This window comes from Pomacea canaliculata, linkage group LG1, assembly GCF_003073045.1.
Source record: "Pomacea canaliculata isolate SZHN2017 linkage group LG1, ASM307304v1, whole genome shotgun sequence".
NCBI classification, from domain to species: Eukaryota; Metazoa; Mollusca; class Gastropoda; order Architaenioglossa; family Ampullariidae; genus Pomacea; species Pomacea canaliculata.
The window spans coordinates 36,902,194-36,927,641 of record NC_037590.1 but is presented as its reverse complement, the minus strand read 5'-3'; the positions used below and the strand labels follow the sequence as shown (position 1 = coordinate 36,927,641).

The 25,448-nt window shown below is 45.7% G+C and overlaps 1 protein-coding gene across 1 annotated transcript in view; it reads left to right on the top strand.

Moving 5' to 3' along the window:
• Window positions 1–13,516: 13,516 nt before the first annotated feature.
• Window positions 13,517–25,448, top strand: part of LOC112557919 (paired box protein Pax-2a-like) — a 129,707-nt gene continuing 117,775 nt past the window's right edge. The window contains exon 1 of the mRNA XM_025228072.1: window positions 13,517–13,894. Within this exon, the coding sequence (XP_025083857.1) occupies window positions 13,801–13,894 (94 nt within the window). The 5' untranslated portion in view covers window positions 13,517–13,800. The remainder of the gene's footprint in view (window positions 13,895–25,448) is intronic.

Sequence of the window (25,448 nt, the reverse complement as noted above, 5' to 3'; positions counted from 1 at the left end):
AATGTTCTGCCACTGTCAAAGACAGTTCATCCATGCTTCCATAGGTAGGTAACGGGGGTTGGAGGAGAGTCTGGTGGGACATTGGTAAAGGGTTCTCAAAATAGCAAAAGTCAGGTGTTGTAGAGCCCGCCTCTACTTACCTGGTTTCTCTCTAGATGTGACACCTGCTGGACTGGACTAACGCCGTGAAAAATGCTTCATGAACAACCGTTGACTCATCGTGAAACACGAACCAAACGTTCTTCTCTCTGTTTGTGGGTCTGTTTGTCCTCCCGTCAGTCCATCCGTCCGTCCGTCCATGTCTGTTTCAAAGCTTCGTCATTGGAGCTGCAGTCTGGCCATTAACTGGACAGGTTGATGAGAATAAGATTTACGACTGATACGTTGGTTCTATTTAAAGTTAACAGAGACTGCATATGATACTGTTTTACTGGTTGCCTACCTGTGCCTCCCATCAACACCTCCTTACACCACCTCCCCATCCACCCGTGTCTCTCCTTGGGGCTCGGTCCCACACTGACAAACCAGAAAGCGTAGACAACTAGGTACAAAGCTGTCCCCCACCCCACACACCCCTACCCTCGCCCACAGAATGGGTCTCAGCGTGTGAGCTAATCGTCTGGTAACACGATCGCAGGTTGTGAAACTTTTACGGCCAGACACCCGGGGTGTACACCAGAGCTGTCGGGACTCGTCTTACTGGCCAGGACAAAAAGAAGCCGGTCATCAGAACTGCGCATCATGACTCGTTTGGGTATGCTGGCTGTTGTGACGGGTGCATTGGTTACAGGGGTGGGACAGGGACATTAGTTGCAGTGACGGATGTACTAGTTACAGGGATGGATGCACTCCGGGTACATTGGTTGTAACGATGGATGCAGTGATATGGTGTGATGCATGAAATATATTTGTCCATCTTGCAGGTTTTCAAATCATCACTGCATAAATAAACCTGATAAGTGCAAGCCAGTGCTGTTCCCGAGTCACTACTGCAAGACTTTGAGTTTTGTGACAGTGGTGACAGTGTCACCTGCATGTGATCAGGTTATGGCGAGTATTTTTGTTTACTTTCAGCACTGCAATGTGTCGCTGCACTGTAAACACCAGGTCAGCAAGATGACGGCTCATTAATTCTGCAAGCCAGGCTTGTCTCACGCCTTGTGAACCCTGACCCTAGTTAATATCTCACGATACTCACCGCACCAGCCATTCTTACACCAGCTATTCATCATCTTCAGCGACTGAAAGCAACAACCATTACAACATCCCAACCCTACCCATTAAAATATATATCAAGTACCTCCACAAAACCGTCTCAAGTCTCAAGCCAAACAACTCCCGCTTTTCAGTAACAAACACTGCATACGACAAACACGAAACGGAATAAATAAATAAAAAGTTGGAAGGGGCGAGTAAACACAGCGCGGGTGAACTCGACCATAGTCGATGATCAGACTGTCAAAGTCCCTGTAGATAAATGTCACCTGTATACGAGCCACAGTTTCTAGCTTGAGAAAACTCTTTCTTTGTTTGTTTGGTTGGTTGGTCGTTGGTTGGGTTGGTTGGTTGGGTTTGTTTGGTTTGGGTTTGGTTTGGTTGGGTTGGTTGGTTGGGTTGGGTTGGTTGTTTGGTTTGGTTTGTTTGGTTTGGTTGGTTGGGTTTGGTTGGTTGGTTGGTTGTTGTTGGTTGGTTGGTTGGTTGGTTGGTTGGTTTTAGGCCGTGTCAACAACAACTAAGGTTATATCACGGCGCCTTGAGAAGACAGGGAGCTTTGATATCACTTCTAGTCCACATACTACATCTCGATGTTAAGTGACATTATAAGTATGTGATCAAGGGGCTAGACAACCTTCTACAGTTCCACATACACAAAGAATTACCTGCGGCGCGAGAATGAAATATTAACATGCTGGTGACAAGAGACAGCACCGTAGTAGAGGAAGAAGTCACTATTTCTCCATTTCTCTTTTTTTAATATTTGATATCACACACACGTACGCACAAACACAAAACTCAAAGGTGTATCTAACTACTCGCTATTCACAGTGGATGTGGCAATCAAAGCCTGTCTCAAGATAAATTACTCTTTAGAAATCTTTCCCTTCAACAGCCCACTCACATCTCCAACAGGGTGGGACCTCCACTATCATCTACAAATGACGATTAGCTTTGTGTATTGTGGATCGTGTTTCCGAGAGCCAAGAAGGAAAAAACTCCACAAACCAACAAAGGAATACAAATAAAAACTTGGCATTGAATCAGGGACTAAGCGGAATGGCTTGGGTTGTCATTTCATCTCCCTGTAAATTTTGTAGATTGAATGATGTGCACTTCTACCTGTAGCAATATCACAGGTAGGGCGGTGTTTGTCTCACCTGCCAAACCTCTGTGTCCTGACATTTATGTGAATGCGACTTAAGTTTCCTTTCATCAAGAAGAATATTTTTCTTACTTAAACTGCAATTTTGCCTTTATAATAAAAGTGCAACACCACATAATTATTTTTTTTCGAAAGTGTATGTCCATTTAAAAAGTACAGCAGTTAAAAGGACATCAGTGGTGCATCTTTTCTTTTCATCAAATTGCAGTTTCACCAACTAAAAATACAGCAGACACAAACACGTCGAAGGTAATGTATTTCAGGAGCAACATGATGACATGATGGCATGGTAGAATACGGAAACTCATCTGTCAGCTCTAGAAATAAACATCAATCGTCGTCTTGTTGTCTTTAATTCTCTCGACCATGATCAGATCTCTCTTTCTCTGCATTGCGTGTTTACTACATAAATATATTTGACAATCTTTCATTACGTGGTCACGTACATTACTTGACAGTCCATTACGTGGTCACGTACATTACTTGACAGTCCATTACGTGGTTACCTCAGCATTCTACATGGCAGTTCACGTGAATACCACAAAAACGTGAACACGACAGGGTAGGTACGGGTGGCTCAGTAAACATAAAAGGCCTATTTTCCGCTAGATTGAGTCCCCCTCCTATAAATGGGTTCTTCGTAGTGACTAATTAAAAGAAACACTCCAGTAGTAGTCTGTGGAGAAGGTAGAGGAGCCTCCCTGCTCGCAACTGTACGCTTGTCTGTGAAGGCAAGACGAGCCGCCATTGTCCGAGGTGACAACCTCCTCTGGTGAGGAATTCAAAGCACTGTCTTGCGAGAATCCCTCAAAGTATCTAGCCAAGATATGCAAAAAAAAAAAAAAAAAAGAAGAAGCGTAACAAACAAGGGAACCTCGTTGACACACCTACACCACCACCAGCGCAGCATGCAGTCGATAACGACCACAGCCAGACGGTCAGGGCAAGGGAGACAGCACGTGTCGACAAACGCGAGCTGCAAACATTGGATTGTCTCTCTTGTGGTCACTCGTGGCCATTGAGCTCCTGCTGGTGCTCTTTGATTACAGTGAGTGGCCGACTGTGTCAAACATTGCACAACTTATGGACCATCTCGAGGCTTCTGGTTACAGTCAGCAGCCTTTGGTAGGTGGGGGTCGGGTGTAACTATGGTTCTCTCGCAAACTGTTGTAGGGACACGGAGTTCACAGGTCCCGCCTGACAGGAGGTACATATCAGCAGTGTTTTTTATGCATATATATATATACTCATATTATTATACTAGCAGTATACACCTGCTGGCAGTCCTCTGAAATGTATACATATATAAATCCGTAGCACTTACAAACGCATGCGCCTTTGAATGAAAAAAATAGTTCATGCGCGCAGTAATTTCGCTCGACCTGTTTCTGTGGAGATTTGAGTTTGTTATTCACCTACACGAAGTGCTACCTGGCCATGGAATATATTGCTTAAAAATGTTTTCCTTTCCATTAAAATTTCATTATAAGTCTTTACAACTTTTATGTTCGGTCATTCTTCGTAATTTTCTAAAATAATATTTTATGATTGTGTGTATAAAAAGGAGGGGGGACAAAATGGATCATTCTGTTATGAATATTTTCTTTCAATGTCATCTTGATGGTTGAATGCCTTTGTTATGGTTGCTTCGTATTATTATAGTGATTCTAAATAAGGGGAATTTTTCTGATAACGACACTGAATGTCAAGAAATTTCTTTTCAAGAAACATTAACCAGATTTTATAGTTGCTGTCAGTTGTTCGCAAATATTTTTAATTGCTACTTTATATTTTTGTCAGAATTAATGTGCTGATTTTAATAAAAATTTTATTCCCTTTATCTAGATTTTTGTCTATGATAAGTGCAGTTCTAGTTTTGTGGTATTTTTTCAATAATTGCATGCACACATGTATAATCCCTCACGTAGTCTATTATTCTGCCACTTGGTGAAACCAAACCATTAAAAGCAAACGGCCTTTTTATGTGAAAGTCTGACACTAGCCAGGCTACTAGCCAGGCCTCCCTGTAAGACCCTGGGGACATGGAGTCTGTAGTCACTCAGTGCAACGACTACCTCCACGGCCGTGATGTTGTTATCCGCTCACACGAACAGGTGAACATGTCACGTGATTTTCTGCAAAGATAGAAGTCACTCAACTGATGTATTTTGTTCCTCGGGGCATGTCAACACGATGGTAGTCATCACAGTCAGACATATTTCAAAGAGGAACAGCAGCCAACCTTCAATAGTCCGTGTGTCTACTAATGTAGACATCAAATACCAGACGATGTTTTATGCGACTGATTGTTTGTGGATGCATAAATGCATTCCACATTTTGCTCACAAATCGTAATATAGTGTCGGAAGACTTCCACTATCTTCCCAGTAAATTTTTAATATTTCGTCGGTGAACTTTCAGCACATCCGTGATCTTTTAACACCTTGCCAGTGTCGTCAACGTCGTTTAATGCGAGAAGGTTCATGCGACTACTTCGTTCATCCATGGATTGGGAGTCGTTAGGGACTGAAGGTACAGAGGAAGGGTGCAGGGTAGACCAACCCATCTCTAAGCCACCCACGCTTGCTGTCGGCTGCAGCCTCTCAACCTCCGACAATCGCCAGCACGTCGCCGACACTGTGACGTAACTCGCCCTTGAGTGACGTCTCAGGTTCCCTCTCACGTTTCCTCCTCGTTTTCTCGAGATAAAACATGGGGGAACCATGAGATAGAAAAGCGGGGGTTTAAGAAACGTTGTATAGCGTGTCAAGTTTTATCTGATTAAAGAAAAATGTCGTGAGGAGAAACCGATATCCTGTGGTGACGTCACTGGGTTGATACGCTGCGTCTCACCTGAGATGCAGCAACAGGTGTGCAGGTAAGCAACTCTTTCAACGGACAGTCTTAGGTTGGTTAGTTGGTTGGTTGTGTTGTACACCTTGCCAGCAACTAAGGGACTCTCTCGTGTTAAGGCCTAACTGAGAACCTTTCACCGGAAGAGCAGACTTCTGGGGGCAGTTGTATTGAAGCGGAGACGAGCGTGGTGTGTTGAAGTTGCAGCAGTGCACAGCTCTTGATAGACAGGTAGTCAGACACGAAACACCTACACTACACAACTGCAGTCTAAAAGACAGATGCGGTTCGCATTTCTCTTCTCGCCACAGAATCGGGAAGAACTTTCAGGTGGAGAGAAAAACTGAGTCTTCAGGTGAAAACTCAACTGATCAATAAACTCAGGTTTAGAAAGTGGACAGGTCCTCCACTCGAGCTTGACATGTCCTCCGATATGCTACTCAAGTTGTTGTAGCAGCCTCACCTACCCCTATCCCCCTCTCTGCCTCCCCTTCCCTTCTCTCCTGCTTGCCCCGACAGGCTTCTACCCGGCTCACTTGGTGTCTAATGGACCGCGACTGATGACGCGGACAGCGACATCTGTTTTTTCGGTGGCCTTGAGGTGGACAATCGGTCCCTTGACGAGTGTCCAGTGCCATCTAATCTTTCTCGGCGGCTTTCCGATGTTTTAGCGAGGACTATCAATGTCTCTGTCTCTCACCGAGTCCGTCGCCCCATTCCTGTCCGAGCGGAGCTGTTGGTGGTTTGGTGGCTTGAGCGGGTGTCACCACGACATTGAGAATCAGGTGTCGTGGGTTCGCATCTCGGCTCCGACATACCTATCTCGCCTCTCTCTAAAGTGTGTGTGTGGGTGCCTGTGTGTGTGTGTTCATAAATGCTGTGTTTTGGTGTAGGTATATTTATGTGTACAGTGTTTTGGTACAAGTATGTATAGAGGTTTATGATAACTGGTTCTGACGGTGTTTATTAATGAATTGTATTACGGCAGTTTTTAGATGTTGTTTAGTTACTTGGACAGATGCTAACACCCTCGAAACAATAAAGAATCGATCAAATCAACATCTTTCTGAATGTGATACCTGAGCTGACAATGGGTGGTTTTCTCCGGGTACTCCAGTTTCCTCCACTGTGTGTGTGTAAGAGAAAGAGAGAAAAAGAGGAACGAAAGATAAAGGGAAACGAGAGCAAGAAAAATAAAGTTAAAAATAAATTTAGTTTCTTTCTCTTCTCTTTATAATATCACACAACGGAAAACACAGGCAGTCAGCCAGTCCTAACCCTGAATGCAACCCGTTTGTCCCCCTGTTATCGTCTCAATTCTACCGCAAGTCATGTTTGGCGAGAAAAGTGCCTCAGGCATCGCTTGTGACCATCTCGCGAGATAGCTACGACTGACCACGTGTACCTTCCCTCACCCGGGGCCGAACACACTTTCCTTGACAGAAAATGTTTGCTGGACTTACCATGACCTGTTCTGAACATACCCGCATTGACATAACACTCTACCCTGTGATGTCATCTCACTCAGCCAGAGACTCGCCGGTTGTCTCCTTGAGAAGACTGGCAGCCCACCCGTCGCCGGCTACCACGTGTGTAGCGACTCCTACCCCAAAGGATGACAGGTCGAGGGAACAGCGCTAATGACACGGTGACGGCCCTGAACCTCCCGACCTCCAGGTGCTCTTCCAGGTGTTGAGTAACTTACCTACTGAGCTCTTGTCCAGTGTGTGGGAACCCAGGCTGTGTTCAGACCGGGTACATCACTTCTTGGCAGCGTGTGATCCAAATAGCCCCCAGTGGCTCGGCGGTAGAATTTGCACCCCGGGGGAAAACAAAAGTTGTGTGGGAAAGTTGAACTGCAGCAGGCGCCTTTCAAAGCGAGAGGACAGAATAACCTGACCTATGACCTCTGATGTTATCAAGGCTGAACCTTTTTGGATAGAGTAGAGGTCAGAGTTAAATACAGGGTTAGCCAAAATTATATAATTAAATAGTGGAAATCATTTCTTCACACAATCTATGTGTCTGCGAGATGATTTACAGGACGGTCTCAGCCTGTTGACACACAAGAACCAGCCAGCAATAGTACCCGTTTAACAGCAACTGCATCATACGGGTATCGAACCTGAGCGTAGCACTCCTTTGGGTTCGGACGCTCTTCCTTCAACCTCTACCCACGTCTAATATGTGTGTGTTATGTTATGCAACACTGTACGTGACACTATTTTTACATATCATATCACCGTAAGTTCAGAGAAAGGGTACAATGTTGTGGTAACAAAGCATAATTATTTCCTACTTCCCATGCAGATCAGACACCGTTTGCTGTTGGCAAAAAAAAAAAAAAAAAAAAAAAGAAAAGCGGCCCTGCCATTGCCTTAGACTCGCCGTGTGACGGACCCCACTGTTCCCTTGTCGGAAGCAAGCAGCTGTCAGACTTGGCATCCGCACGAGACCAGCTGACGTGAGTCCAGCGTGTTCTGAAGCACTGTCAGCGAGCACTAAAAGTACAAGAAAGACTTATTTCTGAAGCTACTATTTGTTTTCTTTAATGCTTGTTTATAATATTGTGTAATTGTTGCTAAGATGTTTCAGCCCAGCTAAGCTGGTAGCATAGTTATCTCGATGTTTCGTGAATAATGTGAGCGGCATTATCGTCTACTGGGGACATAACTCAGTTCAGTTACCTCACTTCCGCAGACAGTTCTCGTCACCAGTCTTTGTGTTTGTATCTACATCTGTCTCTCCCCCCCCCCTCTCTCTCTCTCTGTGCTCGCGGGCGTATGTGTGTGTTCTATATCGCTCTGCCTGTTTTTCTATGTATTCCCTTCTGTCTCTCTGTAATTTCTTTATGTTTGTGTTACGTCATTCATTCTGTCTATTGAGAGAATATAAGCAACTGCAACCCTCAAGTCTAGCTGTTTCACCTTGCCCCACCCTACATTTTCTTGCGAAGTGTGCCCCGCTCTCCTCCAGCACTATTCTCGTCTGCAGGCTGTCACCCAACACCAGGTCAGGTCAGGTCAGTCCCATGCCCGGTCCGGGCGTAGGGGGGACCGTCCGGCAGCAGCAACAGACAGAATTTTCCACCCGGTCCTGTCTTGAGCAGATGAGAGCAGGTCTGGCATCTCGCGTTCGGTCCATTCTTTAATGTTGGTGACCCAGCTTTTCCTCGGACGACCACGACGACGGCTCCCTTCGAGGGTTCCTTGTAGGATCGTCTTGGACAGGTGTTGTGGCGGGTGACGTGACCGAACCAGGCGAGCTTGCGCCGCTTCACTGTTGCCAGAAGGGGCTCATGTGGGCCCACGAGGGAGGTTACGGTGCTCCGTACGTATGCGTTGGTCTTGTGTTCGCGGTACGAGATGCGGAGCAGCTTTCTCAAGCACTTGTTCTCAAAGGCCTGGAGCTTCTTTTCCGTTGCGGCAAGCAGCGTCCAAGTCTCGCAGCCGTAGAGTAGGATTGACACTACGAGGGACTTGTACAGCTGTGCTTGGTACTGAAGCTGATTGAGTTGCTTCGCCAGATCCTATCCAGCCTGGACATTGCGGATGTTGCCATACAATCCTGATACGGATCTCTGCTGTACAGCAACCATCTCTAGTCAGGGTGGCACCCAAATACTTGAAGCTGTTGACCTCCTCCAGTTTCTGGCCGTTCATGACGATGTTGCTGCTGCTGTCGGTGGTGGAAATAATCATTACTTTGCTTTTTTCTGAGCTTATTTCCATGCCATAGGCCCCGCTCGCCTGGAGAGTCTGTCCGTCAAATCCTGAAGTTCGTTGTTACTGCCTGCCATGAGGTCAATGTCATCTGCAAAGCGAGGTTGCACAGGGTCTGCCACCAATGGAGATTGAGGTAAGGTGGTTGTGGAGGGTTTCTTGCATGATTTTTTCAAGGAAGATGTTAAAAAGGATGGGAGAGAGTAGGCACCCTTGACGGACCCCGATCGTCATCGCGAAGAACTCGCCTAGTTGGTTGTTGAGTAGTACCGCGCTGGAGGCGTTCTTGTAGAGTGCTGCTACCATCTGATCAGTCCCTCCTCTATGTTGAATGATCTCATGACCTGCCAGAGTCCATCGTGCCAGACACGATCAAAAGCTTTTTTGAAATCGATGAAGTTATGGTATAGTTGACGTTGATGCTCCAGGTGTTTTTTCTATCATAACACGGCAGTTAAAGATCTGTTCTACCGTGCTTCTTCCAGCCCTGAAGCCAGCCTGTTCTTCTGCCAGCAGTTCCTCTGCAATAGGTTTTAAGCGGTTGAGGATGATTCTGAGCATTACTTTGCTTGGGTGACTTATCAGACTGATGGTTCTGTAGTTCTGGCACTGCCTCAGGTTCCCTTTCTTAGGGAGTGGGATGATGATAGACTGAGCCCATTCTTTTGGCCATTTCTTTCTTCCCATATCTTTTGACACAGTGTGGTGAAGGCCTTGGTTGTTGCGTCTCCTCCATGCTTCAGCAGCTCAGCAGGTACGTTGTCCACACCAGGTGACTTTCCTCCCTTCAGACTGTGCATAGCTTCTCTCACCTCATCAGTGAGGACTGGCAGGTCTTCAGCCTCTCTTGTCCCAGTCTGGTGATGCTGGAGAATGCTGGTGTCTGGCTCGATCTTGTGGTTGTACAAGTCTTGGCAATATTCAGTCCAACGACTTAGTACAGCAGCGTTTTCCGTAAGGAGCTGTCCGGCGCTGTCTTCGATGACTGTGGCTGGTCGCTGCTGAGTCTTGGTGAGGGCCTTCAGTGTTTCATATGCCTTCTTGCTGTCTCCGCTTGCCATGCCTATTTCCACGCTGCAACACTGGTCTTCGATCCAATCTTCTTTTGCCTCCTTCATCCTCGTTCTGATCTGCTGGTTGACAAGTCTGTACTTGTCTGCTGACGTCGGGTCTTGACCTCTCCCTCTCTTCAAGGCTCTCCTTTCGTCGCAAAGATCAAGGATGTCGTCTGTCACCCAGGGTTGTTTGCGCTTCCTCTGCTTCCCCAGCACTTCGTCTGCAGTAGAGAGTAGCACCTCTTTGATACTTCCAGCAAGGGCGTCTATGTCGCAATCTATAGTAGCAGGGCTGCAAATTTGCCCCCCACCTGGGCCTGGAAGATCCTCTCTGTGTCCGGATCTATTGAGCTTCTCAAGGTTGAATCGGATGCGAGGGCTCTTATTGTTGTCACGTCTCAACTTCAGTTTCAACTTGAGGCTAGTGAGGACGAGGTTGTGGTCGCTGCCTATGTCAGCGCCAGGAAAGGACCTCGTTTGTGCTTTGTTGATGCTTGATTTGAAACGCTGAGGCAGCAAGATGAAGTCAATCTGGTTATGGACCAGACCTCCCGGCGAATGCCACGTTACAGTTCTTGACTTCTTGTGCGGGTGGAGGGTATTGGCAATGGTGAGACGGTGACTCTGAGCGAATTCTAGTAGCCGTAGGCCTCTTGCGTTGGTGTTGCCTAGGCCAAACTTGCCGACTGTTCCTGCCATTGTTGGTAAGCGTCAGGGCCGATCGTAGCATTCCAGTCGCCAAGGACAAGCAAGATGTCTTTCTTCGGAGTTTTCTTGATGATGTTGTCCAGCTCCTCGTAGAATTCCTCAACCTCTTCATCTTCGTGTTCTGATGTTGGGGCGTACACTTGTATAATGGTGATGTTGTGCGGTCGAGCAGAGATTCGGATGGAGATAAGTCTGCTAGAGACTGGAGTGCAGCTGATGGACAGTTCCAGCACCTCCTTCCTGACAATGAAAGCGACACCACGTTCATGCTTGATTTCGTCTCCGCTGAACCAGAGCTTGTGGCCTTCATCTGTAGTTGACTCCCCGAAACCAGTCCATCCACGTAAAACACGAGCAGCAAACGTGGGGCAATCAAAACATTTCACAAGGCAAAGCCCTGGGTATAAAATTAACCCGGTGTCCAAATATCCCATCAGCTTTCAAATCGTGCGTGCAGCCTTTGTCTTCCAGCGAAATAAGGGATTTTGGGGAGGGACAAGGACAGGGAGCATCAGCCCTTTAAAAAGAGTCTTCGGTGTCACCAAGCTTCGGAGGGGATCACCGTAACCGCTTGGGGGCCTGCTGCGGTCTTTCTCTCGCGCACAGAGCTGACACCTTGTGACGTATCGGGTTCTGGCAGCGCGGCCCACCTTGTGACGTATAATGTCGGAAGCCCACCTTTACTGTCCTCTCCTAGACTCTCTGCAAGCCCTTGTCACCTGAGCGCGAGTGGCAGCCATTATCTCAAATTGTTGTCATGGATGCGTCGCGCTGCGTCTATGTTACACCGACCCGTGATGTCAGACAGGAGGACCTGCAGTGGGCCATCAGATGGCGCTGAGGTCTTGGGACACGGGTGGTGGTGTGGGGTGGCGGGAAATGAGCAGCTGACGTCATGTTGGTGCCGGATTCAATCTTTGCGAGAAGCAGACGACGATTGGGCACCAGGATGAGGTACACGGTATTGCCCGAGAGAAAAAGGGACAAAATTTGAAAGAACTCTGTCCTCGATATTTTTTATTTTTTCTTTTCTTTTTTTTTTTTTTTGTCTTTCCTTAACATTGGCACTGGTTGGTTTCGTTGGTTTGGCTCAGCCATCTGACTGGTTTGTTAGTTTGGTTTAATTGGTTGGATCACGAACTTGCATCACTGGACTGCCGGCAGACGATTTTTTTTCCCAGTTAACAGCTAAAACGAGGCATTAGACTACATAGCTTCCGGTTTATTCACATTCATTGTTTAGGCTCGCCGAGACTAACAGCAGAGAACTTCACAAGAGACTAAGTGTTGGTCTTGGCAGACAGACAACAGTCCACCTACACACATCCATGGTTGGATGGCTTGGTTTATAGTTGGTTGGGTTAGTTTGGTTTGGCTGGTTGGTTGCCGGTACGATAATCTCTCATTAATTAATTAAACAATTGTTTCATTTTCAATCTTCGTCGATATTTATATCAGTCTTCTACACTACTGGTCTCTGTGTTCAAATGTAAGTGCTAAGCAATGCCTACTTCAGTAAAATGTCACCGCGTCCTACTTTCTTTTAATTTCGTATCGAGGGCTTACACCAGGTAAGTGATGCCGACAAAAACTAGTCACCTAGACGATCATGCTTGTTCTTTGATATCGGATCACACGCCGTGAATGCCTCATGACGGATTGTTACTTAGAGATGCGGTCCCCTGCAGAATAAATTAGCAACCAAAGACTTCGCCAACTAACCCCAAGCTTTGCGGGACATAGAACAATGGAGCGGATGAGTACAAATCTTGGAGTACTTAGCAATGTCTTTGTGTAGTGGTCGAGCATGACCAGCTAGTAAAGCTCCAACCGCTTATTCTTTATTCGTTTGCTCAGCAGCGCCACCCCTTGACGTAATCTCTCGTCTGCACCTTACATCCGCGAGAGCAAAGCCAAAGAATAAAATGTCGCCTCTTGCATTCTCACTTACATGTTTTGCATGTCTGGCTTGAGCAGATTTTTTGTGTTGGAATTATACACAGCAGCAGCTGTGAACATTCTGTAAAACTAAGAATCTAGGAAATAAAAGATCACAATACAGCGATTAGCGCGAGTCGGGTGCTTATCTCCTGTAGGAACATGATCCGGGTATGACGGGCAAGTGTTTGATTTGTCTTTTTTTTTTTTTTTTTTTTTTTTTTGAATTGTTCACAATAATTTCTAACCTTTCACTGTTTACCGCAGTGCATGCATCAGCACTAAGAGTTCTGTCAACCCACATCGGAATAAATATCTAAAAAAAATAATTAAAAAAATTAGTCGATGTTAGAACAACAAGTTATATGTATCTACCCGTTTACAAGCAACAACATTAAATCTTGTGTTCCCATGTCTTACAAACTTGAAGGCGAACATTTTAAAACCTTGAGTATGAAAAGTAATAATAATATATATTATCAGTATGTTCAAAACTCCAACTGTAAGATTTTCTTTCAAATCTGGGGTTGCACGATAGCGCACTGGTAGAACACATCCACTTCGTTATCGGTGCATTTGAAACATCGTTAATGACAATCATCGAGAAAAGGATTTAAAACAATAAAGATGGAATATAATAAAGGATTTTCGATGGCTCTGGCAACAGTGCATGTTTGTTGACAGTTTGATGCGACTGAAAGGCGCGAGTGCTGGCATACCGAGACAGGTGGACGTGAAGCGCACGCTGCTCACCTGTACAACCGACGACATATCGCTTAATTACACGGCGTGAAACTTCTCCTCTGCGTGTCACCAACAGTGAAGCGAGTGCCCAGAGGCAAACGCTCGGTCCTTTGAGAGGAAAAATGACGCATCTGCAAAGAAATGCGAAGAGACGGTCTCCTTTCGTAGACTATAGCTCCCTGTCGAGGGTTAGGAGGGTGTGGGGAGTGGAGGAGCGGGGTAGTGGAGGGGAGTGGGGTGTGTGGAGGGGTTCCAAGGGAAGACGTGACCTACCGGAAATCTCCCGGCGACCAATGGGACGGCAGCTACGCGACGCAGCCAACTAGAGCGAAGGTACACGCGAGTTGACTGAGCCGTGTACGGGGAGGGCGAGCGTAACGGAGTGTAGACTCACTCAGGCATGGAGGCGTCCGAAGCCACTTCAGGTGCGCTGCTCACAGGCCAGGCCAGGTCAGCCATGGAGAACTTGTCACAGTCGGCTGTACAAGGCGAAGGTACGTCCGTTTAGCTTGCTTACTCATGCTTCTCCGTCTCGTCCCTCTCTCGCTCTCTCTCTCGGCCCCTGGCTTGTCGCTCCAGTGCGTGTCTGTGTGCGTGCGTGGGTGCGACGTTTACGTTCATGCCTCACGCTTGGCTGAGTTCCGCGTGCTACACTCGCCTGGCTATCGCTGACACAGGTAGACTGAGATATGACTTAGTGCAGGTGCGTTGCAGGACAGGTAGGGACGCAGGTGGTGCACATGGTACAGCGAGCATAGACAGGTAGACAGGTAGACAGGTAGGATTCCCTTCCTCCACCTTTTGAAGTCACTTGACTCAACCCCCATCGAGTTACATGAGACCCTGGTTCAGCTTTCCTCGATTTTCTCAAACGTTTGTAGCTGTGTGTGTATGTTTGTGTGTGTGTGTGTGCATGTTAATCTATGAGAGTGCTGCATACAGGTGTTGGTGAGTGCGCGTGCGCCTGGTGCAGAGGGGCGCGGACGAGCGAACTAAACAAAGTCCTCACCGCCGTCTCTCTCTCTCTGTGTTTACATGTTCCGCCACATTCCTTCACCCTGGCTTTTCATTGCAAGTTAAGTGCCGACTGGTTGAACAGAGCCGCGCTGTTGGGACCACTTCATGACAGTTTTGTAGCGAGTACCTGCCGCTGGGTACACACTGTTGTCACCCGGTTATGACTGCTGGCTGCTTGTAATGTTACCTCATCTTCGCACCTTCCACAGGGACTGTGAGTGTGAGTGTGTGTGTAGGTTCTTTGTGAACATGTTTCATTACAGTTCACCTGTGTGATATCAGGCCGGTGTCAGAGCTGGGTGCGGTATACGGGTACGTGGGCGTGGAAGGGGTGAGACTAGATTAACACAGATGTGGTTATGTGTACTATCTGTGCGAGTTTCTTAGATGACAGTCACAAAGTAATTCTGGTAAATGTTTACCATCATTTGTGTTCCTTGTTCTTTTTCTCTCTCTCTCACTCACACACAAAACGGAAAACATTCATTTTTATTTTGATTGATCAGCAGTATCTGTCCATAAATCAAATTCTCATTTTTAGTGTCATACCCGTAGTACACTCGACTTTCTTATCCTTCAAAAAAAGAAATTATTCCCTCCATTCATTCAATCTTCGATGCAGGTGGAAGTTCACTGTATACAATTCTTCACCAACAGAGTCCAAAGCCTTGCACCCAGTGAGGCGCGCGATGATCCTGTCCTTGCGTTCTCTTGCACGCGTTTGACATGCAACTACCCGACCTTCCCCTTCCCCCACCCGCGGTCAGCGCCCACAGAGCTACAACTACCACTACCCTAGCGAGGGGAAAGGTTTGGTGAGCAGTTCTGTAGCCTCAAAGGTTGCCAGACCCTGTTCTGGAACTCCTCGCGAGAAGACTTTGACAGCGACGTTTAGAGCAGCGCTGGGTGGCCATGAAAGGACGGGTATGTGTGGCTAATCTAATAGCCCCGTGCGGCCACAAGGCCGGCCAGCGTATATTTGTTATTTGACTCCGGGCATTAAGCATGTCGCAAGCCTATTAGTGGAAATATTTGTGGGAAAATATAGATTATCATCTTTTGTTTTTGATGTGTTCCCACAATAACGCGGACTGCCACACTGGTCTGCTGCAATGTTTCCTCAAACACAGGCACGCCAGAGTAGTTTGATGATGATGATGATGATGATGATGATGATGATGATGATGATGATGATGATGATGATGATGATGATGATGATATGATGATGATGATGATGAGGAGGAGGAGGATAATTATTTTTTAAAAATCTTGTTTTCTCTCTCTGTGTGAATGATGTCCAAAGCCTCTACTGATTAAGTGCTATTAACTGACATTTTTTTAAGTGTCAGCTTTATTTTAAAGACAAGAAAAGCTTCTAGTGTTTCTCTCAAAAGGTAGAGTGAACTGCAGTCACCTGGACTTAAAAAGTAATTTTTTATTTAAAGGAGTGAGGTAGACAGGTAGGATTCCCGTCCTCCAGCTTTCGAGGCCACTTCACTCAGCAGGAATGTTGGGGTAGATTCTACCCGATCCCTCAAGTGGATTAAAAGATAAGCAAACACAGAACGGAGTAAGCAAACCATCGTTTCAGCTGCATGACTGATCACGTGACCAAGAGATGATGAGATGCTTTGGTGATGGTGAGCTGGTGACAAACTGCACGTGAGCTGACGTCAGAATGGTTCGTTATCCAGCTTCTAACATGGCATAGAGACGATACTGATTGCCATCCACCTTTCACCAAGATGCTGGAATGCTATTTGTGATTATTCACCTTCCAGGAACCGTGGAATAAGACCAGCATCCACCGTTATTGACCGTCATGTGACTTCTGACAGGCCGCGTCCTCAAGCCGGAAGTGTGTGATGCCGGCAGTTCTCTCTGCTTTGTTCTTGGCCAGTCCGCACGTTTTAGCTACAAAATGAATAATTTACAAAGTGAAAATTTCTCGACAAACGCGTTCCAGACAAAAGAAACAAGCACACAAGGCCGTGTGTTGGGTCTGCAAGCAGCGAGGTGACCCGCAAAACCTTTTTCATGCCAACCCAACTCGTCCCTGTGTCAAGACTCGCAACACCAATCTCCGTTTTATTGTATCGAGGATTTTTTTTAAAAGATTTCTGCCTCACCTTTTGTGCAAGCCACCCCACCCATGATCCATTTTTTTTTTAAAGGTTTAAGGCTTTCAGTCCACACGGCCTGACATCCAGGGTCCGTGAATATGGCGTTAACAAACTAGTAGGTGGGCGACTTTAATCTTCGCTTTACTGCTTCGCACGGAGTAGCCCAAGACAAATATGAAACTTGACAGCCATCCAGGTCTGTGTTATGACTTTCCAGGTCCAGGTCTGCCCTGCCCTGATCTCATTGACGCTTATACTGTCCCATGCTTGCTGCACATCCCTGCCCTCCCAATGGCGGCCACACGAGATGGCCATCGCCGGTGCTGCCCTCTAGCGTGCAGCGCAGCATCCCTCCCTTGCTCTTGTCGCCTTTTGCTTTCTCTCTTGTTTTCCACCGGCTTAACCGCAGTTTTGTTGCCGCCATTAACGATTTATCTCGGTGGGGTTATAAACATTTTTAACTGCAATTTGGCCTCACTTTAGCTTTTTTTTTTCTTTTCTCGCCGATGTCAGAAGCATGGTTACAGGAATGTGTTGCCACGTGAACTGAGTGACCAAGAAAAGCGAACTCTTTTTATTATTTTTATTTTTTATTTTTTATTTATTTATTTATTTTTTGTTTAGTTGGATTTCGATTTAGAAACATGAAAAGATAAAGAGTGGAAATGAAAGATGTTAAGCCTTGTTGGTTAAAGACATCAACCATGCAGCTGTTACCAGTTTAAATTATCATTTCAGAAACGTGTCATGGTGGTCAAAGTGTTTTTGTTTATCTTTACGTTTTGTGGATTTGAAGGTGGTGGGTTAATTTGTTTTAGTTATAGTCATTTGGTTTTTTTTGTCAATTTATCCGTTTTGGAGTTGGGGTTTTTTTGTTTTGTTTTGTTTTTGTTTTTTTTTTTTTTGCTTTTCTTATTTTTTGCATTTTTTTTGTTGTGTTTTTGGTGGGGTTTTTTTTTTTGTTCTTTTAAACATAGGCTGCACGCGTTTGTTTTGCCTGCAGCAAAGAGGATGGGCAGAAAGAAAAAGCATACACCTGGGTTTAGGTGGATTTTCTCTAGATGCTTTGGTAATTCCAGGCAGTAAGCTCACTTACTCTCACAGCAGCTACAAGTACTTAATTGATGTGGAGTCTCCACCATTAGCCCGGTCCTGAGGAGTCTGAAGGCTCTCCCCCCATTGTGAGTTTACGCAACAGGTAGCCACAGGAGGACCGTGGAAGGAGCCAAGATGTCATTAGCTCAGTCGCTGGGTTCCAGGTGTCTGACTAGTCTTATGTACCTGTCCCAGTAATGAAGCCAGACAAAGACATGGTCCGGGGGCAGGCTTGGCCACTACCCTGCCTGTAGTCGAGGCTTGCTGATGGTTTGCCCTCTACCCGACCTGTTAGGTCAGAACCCATTTCAGCGGCTTCTTGTCATCTTGGTCTGCCGACAAAAGAAGTTTTAAGGGATGTAAGTACTTCTTACCCTTGCGGCAAGTTCGGTATTTTAGAACGAGCAAGAATAGAAACAAAATTAGATTATGAAATGCTAAAAAATACTTAACTGAAACATAGAAACAAAGTGTCGAGGGTTGGGTGGGACAACTCATCATTCGTCTTCACTCTGTCCATCACTGTAATGCCGGCGCTCAAGTGGCTTTACACTCCTGCGCAGTTTGACGGAGAGGTCATGACAGACTGACGTGCGCTTCGACTTGGATTCTTTAAATAGGACGAGCTCTTCCCGACTACAGGGCTATGGTGAGCATCCTGCCTCCCTTTTTTTTTAAACAGAGAAGGGGGAGGGCAAGAGAGGAGGGAAATTTGGAATCACAATGGCTGCAGCCAGCCATCCTGACATAATTCTGACCTCCTCTTGGCATTGGTCGGCAACCTTGCAGTCAAACCCTCCATCCTGTGTTTCTGACACGGGAGGATGGGGAGTCAGTCAGTTCACTTGCTGCAGTTGAAGCGGTGCAGTCGTGGGGTTGATGACCCCTACCACCCTCGACCCCCACCGCCAGTGAAATGCAAGAACTCATTTTTCAAGCACTCGTTTTTTGTTTGTTTTTTTTTCTTGCCTTTTTGCCTCCGTTGACGACAGAAATTCATCGCATAGGTTCGAAGATTCCGTACAACACTGGAGTAGATGTGAGAGAGCAAGTGATCAAAACAAAGAATCCAAATATTCCGAGTAGAAAACTGTCTCGACTGCCTCTATTGAAAACTGTCTCTATTGACTCTTGTCTCTTCACGGTTCGATCCCTGCCTCCCACCTCTTTCCTGTCTCGGCCCAGTCTGATGTCTGATCACGTGAGAGAAGGAGGAGAAATCAAAGCTTGATAAAATATTTAGATGTGCTTAAGAAGTTAAGATCACAAACTGCCACTCCATACTTCCACGTGTAACAGAAGTGTGATTAAGTATCAGTTCCGGTTTTCAAAAAGTAATGTAGTTTTACTCAGCTGACTAGTTAACTAAAATACGGAACTCCATAACTTTCTGAAAACCGGAACTGATTCTTTGGTGGCACAAAACATTCATTTTGTATGCAAAGAACACTAAAACAAGATTTTTTCGTGTTTTTCTTTTATTACTTTATTGTCTTCTTCCTGTCCTGCTTGCTGGTCTGTGAATATAGTTACACGCATACCTGTGAATATCGCACGACAGACAGACAGACAGACAGACAGACTGACAGACACTTTTATTGCACTCGAGAACTTCATTGTCTGCCTGCTCCGGAGTATGCTTTCGTTAGCTGGACTTGCTCAAAAGGGTGGAAGTGTTTGTCATGCTGTACTCCTTCTGGTAAGGGTGTGGTGCACACCCACAGTCCACCCCTCTGCACTTTTAAGTTCTGTTCCCCCGCTAATCTTTTTTTTTTTTTTTTTTTTTTCACCGTCCGGCGGTTGTCGTGGTGTCGCTGTAAACCATTCCACATCAAAGAGGACAACAAAATTTCACAATTCTTTATCCCCGTATTATCGCTTGCGTGTCACCACCCGTAATGAAACGTGAGTTGAGTTCTTCAGTTTCGTCCCTTTTCTCTTCCTTTCTTTTACTCTTAGACCCCCAGCTTTCCCCCCGTGTTCCATAGGCAACCCATGGGATAATAATCTACCTCTACCATGAACCTCTGTCAGTCTCCTCCAGCAGACTTCCTTCTGTCTGGCTCCCCGTCCTTCTGTCTGCTGAATCTTTGTCGGTTAACTCACAGTAACCTTCTTCATAATGATTCTACATCATGTCGCCCCTCAACATGTGCACTGATGTTCTGTGATTCACATCCAGTGATACTGTCCTGAGACTCTAATGGTTCTCAGCCTCTCTGTCTGGGAATTAACCTTACAGATGACAAAGGCCTGTTCGTATTTTTTCTCTCTCTCTGACCAGTTTGATGCTCGTCGGTCAGGTCTCGGTCCAATGACAGCCAGGTGAGCCTGGGAAAGGGACTCTTTGTCCACAACACCTGTATACCTGTAGCCCTGTCACTACACAGACTAGTAGATGGCAAAGGTGACATTCCACTACAGCCAGTCAATGTCAATCAGATAATGGTGTGCGCATCGCCTCCAGCGCTCACGGAAAGCGCCCTCCTGATGCAATGATGGGCGATAACTCTAAAGAACAAAACCTATTGGTGTCACGGGATACGACAACATACGACACTAGTGTCCGTCCCATTCCCTCCCTACCTCCTCCCCATCCCCACACTCGTTGACGAATGTTTGCACGTGAAACACTTGAACTGAAACACAACTCTTAAAGATCTCCTTGGTACAGTATTTATCTGTCTTATTACCTTCTTCTCTCACTCCTCACCCCCCTCTACACTTCACTGGTGTATGTGTGTAGGGGGGAGGTGGAGGATGGCCAACAAAGCCAGTCGCTCCTTTCATCATAAAAATACCAAAGTAATAAAATGTCTCCTCCAGTCACCGACTCCGCCTTTCACGCGTTCGCCTGCTGACACGGTAACCTTGCGCACCGAGGTGTTAATAAATTTAGTTAGTTAGCTCCTCGGGTGTAAGACGAGCCGAGTACACCTTTAGTGCCACTGGAAACAACACCCTGGGTCTGCCATCACCATCAAGTGGCCGGGTACTATCCGGTTTCAGATAACAAGAAAGGCCCAAACCTCATACCCAGGTACGATCTTGGCTGTTTGGTTGATGTGGGAGGATAGTGCTTCCGTCTGGAGGTGATTCCGCATTGTGAGAGGACGAGTTGGAGGAGGAGGACCAGAGTACCCAGAAAAAATATCTCCAAGAATGTCCCTTGTTTTTTTTGTTTTTTGTTTTTTTTTTGCTGTTGTTGTTGTTGTCTTTTTACAAGTGTGCAAAATAATTTTGTCTTCCGTTTTCTATCCTTAACAAAAAAAAAAAAAAAAAAAAATTGACGCCGGAGGATGAAGAAGGGGGAGGATGTGGGGGAAGGGAGAGACAAGGGAGGTGAGGGTGCTGTAACCTGTTTGATTGGTGTGTATTTAAATGTACGTACGTCGTATACAGCCGGGAGGCCGGCCCGGCCCGTGGCCCGGTTTAAACGGCTGCATGTTGATGTGTCCGCGCAGACGACATCAAACCTTCACACGGTCTCGCCGACCAGCGAAGGGAGAGAAGGGGGATGAGAGGGGAGACAACCCCCACACCGAGAGTTATCTTCCCATAACCCCACTTCAGCAATAGAAAAAAAACAGCATTGTCGCTGTCATCGTTGTTCACAAACTTTCTTTCCCCTCCTCCCCCCATCTTCTTCGTTTGTCTGTGCGTGCGTGTCTGCCAGAACTACACAAGGCGCGGGTGGGTGTCTGTACACACACACACAGTCCGCAGCGTCGCGTAGCCACCTCCACCCCTCCTCGCCTGCTCCACCTATCCTTCCCCTCCCCTTTCCTCCCGGCTCGTCATCCATGCGTGGCCATCAGGTAAATGACAGAACGCCGGCTGGAAGATGGCTGGTGGGTACACTAGTGGCGTCGCCACACTGGAGGACAGTGTCGAGGCTGGCTGAGGGTCTCGTGCGGTCCTGGGAGTTCGTGGGAGGTCAGCTGTGGAGTAACGCTGTTGCTTGTGGAGTTCTCCTCGCCTCGGGACTGCGCGTGGGAATGTTTAAACTTGTGTGTCGACGTGTGCGTGTGTGACAAGAAAAATAAAATCAAGCCATCACGGATAAAGTGTCGTTAAACTACCTGTCGATCGAAGGCAGGACAGATTCAGTAAAGGTCAAGTGACGTCAAGGAAGCCGGCTTGTGTCACCTGAGTGCGGACATAGAATGGATAATACAGGAGACTGGCATCATTACGTCACGGCTGCAGGTGAATATCACACGTATTGATACTTTTCCTTTAATATAAATTTGTTTTCACTAAATACACTAAGCTTTGAAAATTCAACACTAGTTGGTTTTACGGCATTGCTTTTAACTCGAGATCAGAGAGAGAGAGAGCAAAATAGGACATGTGAGGGAGAGAAGAATAAACACGACGGTTTTTTTAAAAAGTAAACTCGGTACAGTGGGTGGATAAAGTAATTACGAGGCTGTAATGTTGGACAGAAGGTGTGCAAATCAAGTGCATAGTGGAAAATTAGTTTTTGATGGCGGTGGTGTCCTGTGTTTGTCTTTCCCTCCTTTCTTTCTCTGTGTGTTTGTGTGTGTGTCCGTGCGCCAATTATTGTTGTTTTACAAAGGTTGTCGTGAACTGTAAACGTGTCATTAGTTTCTGTTAGTTGTCACTCGCATGTCTTCTGGGTAGTCACACAAAGTACAACACAAATTGTCTCGTAGGAGAAATTGATGTACATATTTAGCTGCCAGGTATTCACACACAAAATAGACCCTCCAGACCTTTCCCCACCCCCCTAACCCACCCACACACAATGCTGAATTATACTTTGAGATTCTCGTTTAACGAACTTTCACCGACTTCCCAACCCGAGTATTTTAAAGGCCCCATGATTGACAGGTCAGCTGTGGTGTGTAGCCCGTGACTGTGACCGATGTCGAGGCCCTGAAGCGTGTCGGCCGTCGTGTCATGTTCTCGCCGCCCGGGGGTCGCACAGGTGACAGTGCCTCTGGCGCTGTGTGCCGCCTCTGCTGACGTCACGACCATTATCAGGGGTCATGATCACCACAGGGGTAGAGTGGACAGAGTGGGGAGGCAAAGGGAGTTTCGGGTAGGGGTGAGGAAGAGAGATGAGGACTGGATAAGGGGCTATGTCGGTGATGACATACCTTTTCCATGTGTAGGGTCGCGAACTTTCACCTTTGACACCTTCACATCTTTCGCTGCATCCCTCGTGACGTCATCAGTCAAAAATGTATGTGGGTCGTGGCTTGAGGGCAAGGGTAGTGTCTCGACCTACGAACTTTCTCTTCTTGTTACATGCTTGTGGACCGTGTTGTCCCCATGGTTGAGACTGAACTTGGTTGTAAAAAGACTTACAATAGAAGAGAGCTAGGTGCTGCTCAGGACGATTTCTCTCGTAGGAACTTCCCATAATATTACACAAACACAAACAAACAAACACTCTGAGACACATGTCTGCGTGGAAAGAAAGAAACAGTTGATCCACATCTAAAAGTATGTAGGGGTGTGTGGGAATAAAATTACCCGTGGAAAGGACAAATATATATAGATAAAGTGAGAGACGACAAAGAAAGGAAGAGAGTTTTCTGCCTTCGCATAATTGATTTCAATCGTAAATATCATTCATAAGTCCAGGGAAGAGCAGGCGTGGGAAGCAGTCGAGCTTGTCTGGATGTGGTGAGAGGCCTTCGTGACCTGCATGTCCTGAATATTCTCCCCTTCCCCAAGCCTCACAACCTCCTTTGACCACATGTCTTGTCCAGAGACAGTCGCCTGTCGCTACCATGATGTTGTGAGCTGCCCTGGTGGGTCTGAACACTGGCCGGCACCTGTGGGGTCCAGTCAAAAGGTTGAGGTCATCAATTGGCCGTCAGGGAACCACGACCCTAGAGATTAGCAAGTGGACACAACTGTGTACTTGCTGGACCATAGTCTCTTCACACAGGGACAGACAATTGAAGCAACATACAATAGAGAGGTGTACAGAATTCTTTTGGGTCATTTCCCTCAGCAAGACGATTAGGTTTTTTTTTTAAATGTTCCCATGTAAATATAGGAAACTTTTTTTCATATATAAAACCTAATTTCATTCTTTGGCCAGGTAGCCTGCTTCTACTTCTCAATGTCCTCACTGAAATCTCCAAAACGTTGTAATAATTTCTTTCGGCAATCTCAAAAGGCAGATCAGATGGCCATCATTACTCAAAGAGAAATATGCACATTAATTAAAAATATAAAAAGACCGTGGGTACTGGAATAATGGGTGGAATTATATCACACAGAAGGCAGTGTTTACTTTGTTGAAAGGCAGACAAGACACGTGTGTGTCGCCATGACAGGACCAATGGCGACTGAGGCTTGTGTCGCTCGTCAACGTGGTGACACGAGAGGGACACGTGTCTCATCATTACTCGAACATACCCTGGGTGGTCTTATCCTTTTAAATAGCTGGCTTATGTGCACCGAATTCTAGCAAAGACTGATCTGGTGGTCTCGCCATTACATACAGAAAATACGGACGCCAACATTACTTAGAAGAATAGGAAACCTGTTTGAAAAATGAGCTGCCAATGGTGAATACAATCTTCCAGGCACTAACAGGACCTGAGCAACAGAAAGAGACTTAAAAAAGTAAACGATATTTGACACCCTAAACAGACTTAATGCTATACAGATTACAAAATAATCATTTAAATAAAGCATATAATCAGAATTACTATAAGAGCATTGATAAAGGACTGAAACATAAGTAAATTGTTGAACAAAATTGGGAGCAAGAGGAGCATAAAAAGGACACAGGTAGTTGCTGTACAAATAAACCGACGAGTTGTTGCCATGAATGGAAAAAAATTAATCATTGTCACATGCTAAAAAAACAAACAAAGCAATTATATTACCAAAAAAAAAAGGTAAATTGAATCAGGTGAACAGAGGCAAAACGCCAAAAATAACAAATATACACGTGGACTGTTTTGCATAACCGTTATGGCAAATGAGTGAGTGTTTTAATCAGCCAGTCTGTCTGTGTATATAAGACTGGTGTTGTATGTTTGTTATACTGTTTATGGCCCCAAATACCCTACCCCCACTGAATTTTAAATATTAAATTTTAAATAAATAAATGAAACGAATAAACAAAGTTTAGTCTAAACAGTTTCTCTGTTTCCTCTCTTGGCTTTCACTGGTTGCTTGTTCTCATTTTTGAGAACTACTTTATTTGTTTGTTTTTGGTTCAGCTCTGATTATATTTCAAGTTTTCGAGGAAGTCTGTCACTGTTCTGTACTTCTATTCACAGGCAACAAACTGCGTGCGAGGGTGGACGCACCTGTGGTTTATTTTTAAACTGATAGTTATTTCAGTTAATGGTTTGATAATGTTTTTAAATCTTAAAGAAGTATAAGGAAGACTATAAATAATGAGTCCTTTTATCCTTCACATCTTCTGACAATCGCTGAATACACGACAGAAAGTGAAGGGTGACTCTATGATAATATTCTAAGTGTTATGGTGGTTTGATACTATGGCTCAACAAGAAGAATGTTATTTATTTACTCTTCATTTTCCAGATTCAAAAATTATATCAAGACATAATATGAATGTGGTAAAATAGTAATAGGATTTAATTTTGTGAAAATTTTGGGTTAAAATATTGTTTTGTACAAAGTATCCGTGTTATGTGTATGGTATTTATCGGATGTCTACGTGTTTGTGTGAATGAATGTACGTACACACCAACGCGCAGTCTACAAGTAACCGTGTACCGCTCGTGTGACAGTAAAAATATTTTTGTGTTCAGGCCGTACATTTGATTTTTTTGTTTTAAATGAAAGG